At 41.7% G+C, this 9,139-nt stretch overlaps 1 protein-coding gene and 1 long non-coding RNA gene across 2 annotated transcripts; one reads left to right on the forward strand and one right to left on the reverse strand.

The window, feature by feature from the left end:
- Positions 1-5,049: 5,049 nt before the first annotated feature.
- LOC145430892 (uncharacterized) lies at positions 5,050-7,066 on the reverse strand. Its single transcript, XM_080305873.1, has 3 exons — positions 6,331-7,066; positions 5,904-6,186; positions 5,050-5,776 (listed from the first exon to the last, which is right to left on the reverse strand). Exons 1-3 carry the CDS (start codon positions 6,426-6,428, stop codon positions 5,105-5,107), a joined length of 1,053 nt encoding a protein of 350 aa, XP_080161999.1. The 5' UTR covers positions 6,429-7,066; the 3' UTR covers positions 5,050-5,104.
- Positions 7,067-7,118: 52 nt separating this feature from the next.
- Positions 7,119-7,993, forward strand: LOC145430893 (uncharacterized). The gene is made up of 3 exons (XR_013911218.1): positions 7,119-7,279; positions 7,365-7,476; positions 7,557-7,993. It is a non-coding gene; the product is annotated as an uncharacterized LOC145430893 (long non-coding RNA).
- The last annotated feature ends 1,146 nt before the right edge of the window (positions 7,994-9,139 follow it).

Raw genomic sequence — 9,139 nt, forward strand, 5'->3', positions numbered from 1 at the left:
TGTGTGTGTGTGTGTGTGTGTGTGTGTGTGTGTGTGTGTGTGTGTGTGTGTGTGTGTGTGTGTGTGTGTGTGTGTGTGTCCACATCTTGTTGATTGTGTCGTAGCAGAACTCTGTTGCACTATTTATTTAATCAACACAGAGCCTTGTTGAATTACTTAATTATTAGATCAAACTGCTTTTGTCCCACTAAATCACCGACCGAGTTTGTGTGTGTGGTTGTTTTGAATATTGAACAACCTCAAAACCTGTGAGTGTGAATGTGAGCTGTAATGATCACTAGTACTGAGAGTTCTGAACAAAAACACACACAGTCTATTATTGATAAGCATAAAATGCTCTAATTCACCAAGCCTGAAGTCAATACAACAAATTATGGTTTAGACTACAAATTCGCACTGGCTTTTGCTGAGTATTATAGTATTACACGACACACACACACACACACACACACACACACACACACACACAAACAGTTGTATAATAAACGTGCTGTCATGTCATTAAAGAAGAACATGCCACTTCTTCTGCTTTCACTTCAGAATAACATTGCTTCCATGCAATGCCGGCGTTTGCAGTGTTCATTCATGCAGTCAGGTACTTTTGCATGCTTGCTCTGTGCCTGACAACACAAATGCATGTTTGCTTGTGAGATTGAGTGTGTGTGGGAGTGTGAGTGAGTCATTATGGGTGTGAGGCAGCGGTCGGAATCCATGGAGTCTCATTAATGGCTTCATTAAGGCCAGTGAGATCTCATTTGGGCCGAGTGAATTATTCAACCTGTGAGTCAGTCAGACCCCCACAGACACCTGCAGACACCACCCAGGTAGAGAGCGAGAGAGGGAGAGAGACAGAAGGAGGAAAGTGGCTGAAATAATAATTTAATCCAGAAAAACCAAGAGAATATGTGGTAGTGAGAAAAAAACTGAGGTTATTAAATGTACAGATACTTGATTTAATGGTTCTGAATAGACTAGTATATGACCTATTACAGTTTTTTACAGACGCTAGGACACATTTCTCAATACTTAGGTCACGTTTGCAAAACTCCTCACACAGTGAGCACAACAGAAGTCTATGTGGGCTAAACTGAGGACCAGTTATCATTGTTTTGGCACAAAATGCATTCAATGACTACATCTCTCAAATTTCATGAATTATCTTCTCACTCAGACACAACAACTGCCAAAAATCTTTGTACGGACAGGACATTTTGCATGTGCTTACATACTGTTTTCAAAACTGTTAAACTTATGGCCAAAACAATAACACAATGCAAAACTTGAAAAGACAGCAAAATTCAACAACAATATTTTATTGAAACATATTTTAAATCTAAAAATGCAGTTTAACCAGCCACAGCTGATTCTCATTGTAGATGAACATCTACACAGGTGTTACTCCTTCAATTTTTCAACTCCTTCAATTCTGGCATGCCAGAAGATTCTTTCCTAGGTGTATTGCCCTAGATGACATGAGATGTGATGTGGATGAGAACCTGTGGCCAAATGGAGAAGACCGAGTAGATTAGCATTACTATTGTATGTGTATCAGTGGATGGTGTGTATACAAATTCTTGTATTTTGGGATTACTTAGTGCAAAAAAATAAAAAATACATAAACAAATATTAACGAATTCTGCATGATGTCTGATTCATTCCAGTAACATATATTGAAATTATAAACAGAGATGTGTCCTTGTTTTACACAAGTAAACACTGTGTAATGCTACATGTTGTTAGTGTTTTTTAGGTCATTGTTTTGTGGGTGACAAAGTGTGTTTGTCGGCTGTCAACCTTTGCTAGTGTTCTGGAAGAATGAGTTTATTTGAGACCTGAATGAAGTGTTTTGGTAGTTGTAGTGCATTTTGAATGTGAAATGAACTGCTTTGCCAAGCTGACGGTCAGTTAGGAGGATTGTGTGAAGTGTTTTGCAAAAGTGACCTAAGTATTGAGAAATGTGTCCTAGCGTCTGTAAAAAACTGTAAACATAATGTACACATATACTGTACATAAAGTATTGTGAACCAGTGAGCAACTCTTGCATGTAAACATAAGGCCGGTCTGTTACTCAGATCATTCTTTGATTCTCTTCCGTCTCAGCACAATCAGCCACTTTGGTACCAAAAAGCAAACTAAGAAAAAAAGCAGAAGAAAAAAATAAGCAGTTTGACTGAAGATTGAAGAGAAAAGAAAAAAGATATTTATAAAATACAGAACAGCCGTCACAACTGGCAGACCAACATCTGGTTCCTTTCATTTGAGTTGTTTTGCGAGACAACCAATCCCCAGAATAACCCAGAATAGTTCACAACCCATAAAGGTTTGTGAAACAGTTACATTTGTTGAGTTTTTTGGTTTAAGCAATTCATTGTGGCCATTCTTTGATCTTTTGACCTTTTATAATATAATTATGGTCCAGTGAAAATCTTTATCAACTCTTCCTGTTTAAATAAAGGTAGGCAGTGCCTCATATGGCAAACGAACACAGTGTAGCCACCTGGTAAGAGCAGTGACTTCACTTTTCCTGTCTGCATGTGCAATAAGGTATCGCCGTTGACATTTTAGCTGTGGATATGTTGAGCCTCCTTATTATTTTTGCTTTCCTATCTCCAAAGGTTGACCTGGCTGAGTAACTGCAGTGGCAAAAGCTATAAAAAGAAGACCAGTTGTAACCTCTCTCCCTTTCTCTGAAATTCACCTCCATACTTCACTCCTTCCAATAATTGGCCAGTGCTTTAGTTCCCGTGGACAACAACTGACACAGAAAAGACTGTAAACACAGTCATCTCAACAAATACTTTTCCCCTTCTATAACGTGAAAACCTCTTTGATTTATCACCCTGTTTGGAACTGCTTTAAGTGAACTTTCTTTGGGTTGATTTAACTGCATGAGAAGTTTGTGTCTGTTGTTCATTTTTCAGTATATGTTCAAACAAGACATTGCTGTAAAAGACCATAATGCTCAGCCAAACTACATTACCAAAATTAAGTTTAAATGAATTCATGTGTATTGTCATAGAATGGAAATATGAAACATGTGCAACACTTACAGACACGCAAATGTAACAAACAACCCAATAACATCCATCTTTATCAATTTGAAACGATCTAACGTGTTACGGAAAAACGATATCGTCTACATTAGGATGGAGTTTGGAGCACGTGCTTGTTCATTTGCTGTAAGCATGGCTGTGTTGCCAAAATACAAGATCTAACACATAATAATGTTTTAACTAACCCTGAATTTTTGGGAACAACTGCTGAAGTAATTCTTTTTCAGCTGTTGATAACATTTATAAAGTAAGAAATAAATGCACAGCTTTCTTTCAGTCAGGCTTCAACTCTGGTTGGATGGCCAGACTTTAGCCACGCTCACCGTTTGGCTCTACGTCTGCTGCAGAAGCCCTGAGTTCTTATCTCCACTTCACTTTTCAAAACTAGCTTGGAAAGTTCTTGAACATACATCCAAACCTTCCAGTTCCTGCTGTCCCCTCGCTTCTCAAAATGCCACAAGTCATCATTCAAAAATGACATCGCAACTTTTAACCTCAAAGTAATCTTTGACTTTGACCACACACACACACAGACAGACACACACACACACACACACACACACACGTTTCCTTATCATGTGTTGCAGCTGCAAACTGCACCTGTGCCACACGCTCGCACAAAAATGAAATGCACACCTGCCATCCTTCAGTGGTCACACAAGGAGTCCACACAAACACATGTGTGCACACATATGTGGGGTAATCAGTGTGACTAAACAACCTGCGTGTTGCAGTGAAGGCTCTATCAATCATTTCGAAGCTGAGAGCAGGTAGGGAGCCCTAATGGCACTTTGTATGTGTGTAGGCAGTATCTAGTGCATGTTTGTGACAAAGAGCAGGGCGTTAGGGATTACTCACCCTAAAACTGTGTGTGTGTGTGTGTGTGTGTGTGTGTGTGTGTGTGTGTGTGTGTGTGTGTGTGTGTGTGTGTCTTTCCAGAATGAATCTCTGGACTTTTCCCTCCCCCTTCGGTTACTGGGCCCTGTTTCAGGAAGCCGGTTTAGTGGAAAAACTGAGTAAGTATAGCCTGAGTTAACGAAAACTCTGGGTTTTCGGTTTCACAAAGCGAGTTCAGCTGCAGCCTGAGTGAGTCACTATGACGACACACGCCGTGAAGCTAACCTGCCCCCTAGCAGGTTTACTACAACTAACCCTGACTGTCTCCGCCCCTTTGTCGGAAACCTGACAGTAGGAAGTGTCGGACATGGCGTACCACTTCCTTGAAGAGCCAGTAGATCGTGAAGCCCAAATTCTCCGCAGAGCTCTCCGCCGGGAGAGAGTGATCAGAGCGCGTTTGGACATTTTATCATTTCCTGATGATTTTCTGTGCGAACGTTACCGTTTCTCAGCACAATCTATAAGTTATTTGGATAACATCCTCAGGCCATATATTACGCATGTGACACATCGCGGACATGCTCTCAGTTCATTGCATATTATTTGTATTGCACTTCGGTTTCTTGCAAACGGGAGCTTTCTGTATAATATTGGTGACGCTGAGCACGTTTCCAAGGCTACCGTCTGTCGGGCAGTCAGGAATGTTACAGTTGCACTGAAACGTCTCCTGTACTCATTTGTGGTGTTCCCCGGTCATAGACCCACAAGATTTATCAAAGAGGGATGCCACAAAATTGCAGGTATCAGGATGACCAAAACTTACAGTTTTTCTCGATTGCTAAAACACATTTCCTGAAACTACGCCTCATATCCTCACAACAGTAAACACAAATCCATAACATCTCACTCAATTTCCCAAACATCCTATTTCCAGGTCAAAATGAAGCTCTACACTCAAAACTATTCACTCTTGCTGAAAAACCAAACTTTGCCCTCAGACATCAAACACAAGCCCTCAAAAACACATACACTACAACAGAGTTTTGCACACTGGTACAATTAATTCAAAACAATAGTTCCAAAACAATTAGGTTGCTTATGGTTCTCCCCTTCAAAAACCTTTTCACATGATAAACACAAAAGACGCAACCAATGTATGTACAGTGGCACATTTTTATTCATGTACTATACAGTACAACACACACCAAAAAACATTATTCCACCTCAGCATCTTGTCTTTGGTCTGGGTCAGGCCAGAGAATCTCATCCACATCACAGGCTATATTGGCCCTAGCCAGGCAGCGGGGGTAAAATCCTCTTGCATGCCTGATCCACCCCTGGCATGCATCTACTGATATGTCTAGGCAGGCTTCTTCCATGGCCTGAAGGAGGTGAACACGGACATAAGGTTCTCGGTCATACACTTTCCACCGCCATGCCGAAAATAACTCCTCTATCGGGTTTAGAAAGGGAGAGTATGCAGGCAGAAAGATATTAGAAAACCTTGGGTTATTGGTAAACCAGTCACGAACCAGAGCAGCGCGATGGAAGCTGACGTTATCCCACACAACAACGTAGTGAGGCTGCTCTGGCTGTGCTGGTTCCCTGTAGTCCAGCTGGAACATATGTTGTCTTAAACCATCAAGAAAAGCAAGGAGAAGCATAGTGTTATAGGGTCCTAGTACGGCATGGCGGTGGAGTACCCCTCGTTGGCTGATGGCTGCGCACATAGTGACATTCCCTCCACGCTGACCAGGGACATTTACAATAGCCCGATGGCCAATTATGTTCCTCCCCCTTTTCCTTCTTTTGGTCAGGTTAAAACCTGCCTCATCCACAAAGATTATTTCATGGGGAACAGGCCGTCCTTCAATCTCAAAGATTCTCTGCAAAACACATAACACAGTAGAGTCAATCGGTACCCTGAACCACAGTTCAAGAGTGCTGAAATGGCAGCATAAACTGCCATGCTGTGATGGTACACAATACTTTATACAGTATCAAAACTCATACCTGAACATATTCCACACGTTGGTTTTTCACTCTGTCAGAGTTTCGTTCGAAAGGGACTCGGTATGCCTGTTTCATCCGGAATTGATTCTTTCGGAGGATGCGGTTAATTGTGGAGAGGCTGATGGCATTTATGCCTCGAAAAAGATGATCATCCTCAATCACTCTCCTTTGAATCTCTTGCAGGCGGATTACATTATTTGCAATTACCATGTTTACAAGTTCCCTCTCTTGCTCCTCCGACAAAAGCCTTAACCTGCCTCCACCAGGTGGTCGTCTCTGTGTCCTACAAAAATAGAAGCACTCATTACTGTAACTGTCACACATTCTTTTTACAGGAAAATAATGGAAACATACTGAAACTCAAGAAACATAAGTTCAGTAACTTAAAAGTTACTGTACAAAGCAGTCTTACTGCAAGTACACCTACCTGTTTTCCTCCCTGAAGGTTCTGATGATGGAGGCAACAGTGAAGCGACTCAAATTTGGTTGTACTCGTTGCCCAGCCTCCCTCATGGACAAGGACATGGTCAACTAAAGTGGCTCGAATTTCATCCGAGACTGACTGTCTTCTTGCCCTTGCTCTTCCCCTTCCTTGTCGCCGTCGTTCTCCACCTCCTTCACCACGTCCTCCTCCACCTCTCCCTCCTCCCTGTTGTCCTAGACCACCTCCTCCTCCTCTTTCACCACGTCCTCCTCTTTCACCATGTCCTCTTCCTCCACCACGTCCTCCTCCTTCACCACCTCCTCCTCCTCTTCCACCACGTCCTCCTCTTTCACCATGTCCTCTTTCTCCACCACGTCCTCTTCCTTTGCATCTCTTTGGATCCATTGTTTCAAACCTGAATGAGCTGACTTTGGCCCTTTTATCTATCCATCGCAGGTTCTGATTGGTGTGTGCTAAATTTTGACTCCTAGTGTTTCCACCTGGTTAATTGTGTGCTAATTGAGCTCAAGCTATGCTGACTTAAGTTAACATTATTGCATGCTAGTGCTTTCTAAATGACTACATGGTGTAAGCACTGTAAAATGTAGGGATTTGTGTGTAGAGTTTTGCAGTAACAGTTCACCAAATTTGAGTCATGTGTCAAAGCAGGGAATAGTGTTTATAGTTCAGGGAAATGGGTGAGCTTTTTGAACAATAGCGTTACGGTTTTGAAATTTTAGTTTAGAGGCCTGGTTATAGTGTTTAAGCAATCGAGAAAAACTGTAATGTATGATGTGGTGATACTTGGACTACTACTTAAATTGCACATTTATTTTCAGGGTTCCCAGGCGTGATTGGCTGTACAGATGGCACTCACATTCCAATCATTGCTCCTTCAGTAAATGAAGGAGACTATGTGAACAGGAAGTCTTTCCACAGCATTAAAGTACAGGTACATAGTTCCCTGTAGCATGTCAAACTAACAAATTATTTCATCATAGTAATGGATGCTAATTTGTGTTCTCTGCACTGTGAAGATCATATGTGATGCTGCCAACATTATCACAAATGTGGAAGCCAAGTGGCCAGGCTCTGTCCATGACTCACAAATATTCCGTGAATGTACACTGAGCACAAAATTTGGACATGGTGAGTTGAGAATACTTTAAAATATATAAAGACCAATTGCTTCAGGGACATTTGAACTGAAGTGTATCCTTCTGTCTTAGGAGAGTTCACTGGCTACTTGCTTGGTGATAGGGGGTATCCATGTTTACCCTATTTGCTTACCCCTTACCCTGACCCTGAACCGGGCCCACAGCAGCGATATAATCTGGCTAATTGCAGGACAAGAGCCAGAATTGAAATGACTATCGGAATGCTTAAGGCCCGGTTCCAGTGCCTGCAAAGACTCAGGGTCACCCCAGAAAGGGCATGTGACATTATTGTGGCATGTGTGATTCTTCACAACATTGCCACAATTAGAGGAGAACACTGTCCTTCTGAACCAAACATCAGCAGTGATCCAAACCATGAACATCCTGACCCTCCCACGGACATACAAGATGGAAGCGCAGTCAGAGACACCATATGTCACAATCATTTCCTTTGACCCATCACCTCAACATGTTGAAAGAAGAATAAACAGATTTTTTGTTCAACTGGCTTTATTGGTCGCCTGTATTGCCTGTACACAAAGTATTAAAAGATGTAAACCTCATAAAGTGTCTCTGTTGCTTCCTCCTCTGTAACAGCTGTCAATGTTTCTTCATTATTTTCCTGTAGTAAAGAAATAAACAACATTGCTGTTCTACTGTAAACTCATATAATCTGTGGAGTATTACTCACAACTGCATGTTGGTCTGGCTCAACAGGAGGCTGCACCAGATGCAGTACACCACCACCATCAACTGATAGAATATGAGGTTCATACAGGTCACTTATAACTTACAAGGGACCAAATGGCAATTAACAAACATACCAATCACCTTACACTTCATTGTCATTATGCTCTCAAAGACAACCAAGGCTGAGGGAAGGCAAAATCAGTAGGAAAATAACTTCACTACAAAATAATTCATTATGGTAAAGAGTTTATCAAATGAATGAGTAGCACTGCAAAGGTGACTGTGAAGAAAGGATGTATGCACATCATGTATTATTTTGGATTTACCCCCTATGTAGGCACTTGTGTCTTGCGGGGTTATTGCCTCAGAGGATGTCCCCGCAGAGATGCCTTCGGCCACAGGGCGCCCACTGTTTTGGCTGAGGGCCAACTGCTCAGCCTCTGTGAGTGGTGGTGGTGGTGGAGGACCCCCACCTGTTTTTCGGGCCTCCGCTTTTTTTCTGTTGGCTATAACGGGCCACATTTGAGCATACAGAGTAAGCAAATATGTACTTGTAATGTGCTCAGATAATTTCAATAAGTGCTTACAGAAAGAAAATTAATGTAGCCTCTAACTGCAATTGATTTACATCGGACAAACAGATCAAGCACTATGGCTCATAATACAATTACACCTTACCTGTTTGGACTATATTTTTATATTTCATTTTTACTTGCTGCCAGGAACGTTTGGGGCCTGTTGGGTTGCACCTGCGCTCACATCACGTCACAAAATAAAATGTATAAAATAACAAATAAAATAACATATGATAAAATAACGTGTTAAATGGGTGGAAATCCCTCGATCAATGTTTATATTAACACTCACGCATTGACTCTGTCGGCTATGTTTTGCCATGCATGCTCACTTTCTTTTGCAGCTGTGGCTGTGTTACTTTTTTCCGCGGAATTTGCATGTTATCGGCA

Source organism: Astatotilapia calliptera, chromosome 2 (assembly GCF_964374335.1).
Source record: "Astatotilapia calliptera chromosome 2, fAstCal68.1, whole genome shotgun sequence".
NCBI classification, from domain to species: domain Eukaryota; kingdom Metazoa; phylum Chordata; class Actinopteri; order Cichliformes; family Cichlidae; genus Astatotilapia; species Astatotilapia calliptera.

Bases quoted from the DNA above. Each gene is read 5' to 3' on its own strand.
- LOC145430892 (XM_080305873.1), bottom strand. From the start codon at position 6,428: ATGTCCTTGTCCATGAGGGAGGCTGGGCAACGAGTACAACCAAATTTG. The intron at 6,187-6,330 runs GTAGGTGTACTT...CTATTTTTGTAG, and splicing joins ACCTTCAGGGAGGAAAACAG to GACACAGAGACGACCACCTG. The intron at 5,777-5,903 runs GTATGAGTTTTG...TGTGTTTTGCAG, and splicing joins AACGTGTGGAATATGTTCAG to AGAATCTTTGAGATTGAAGG.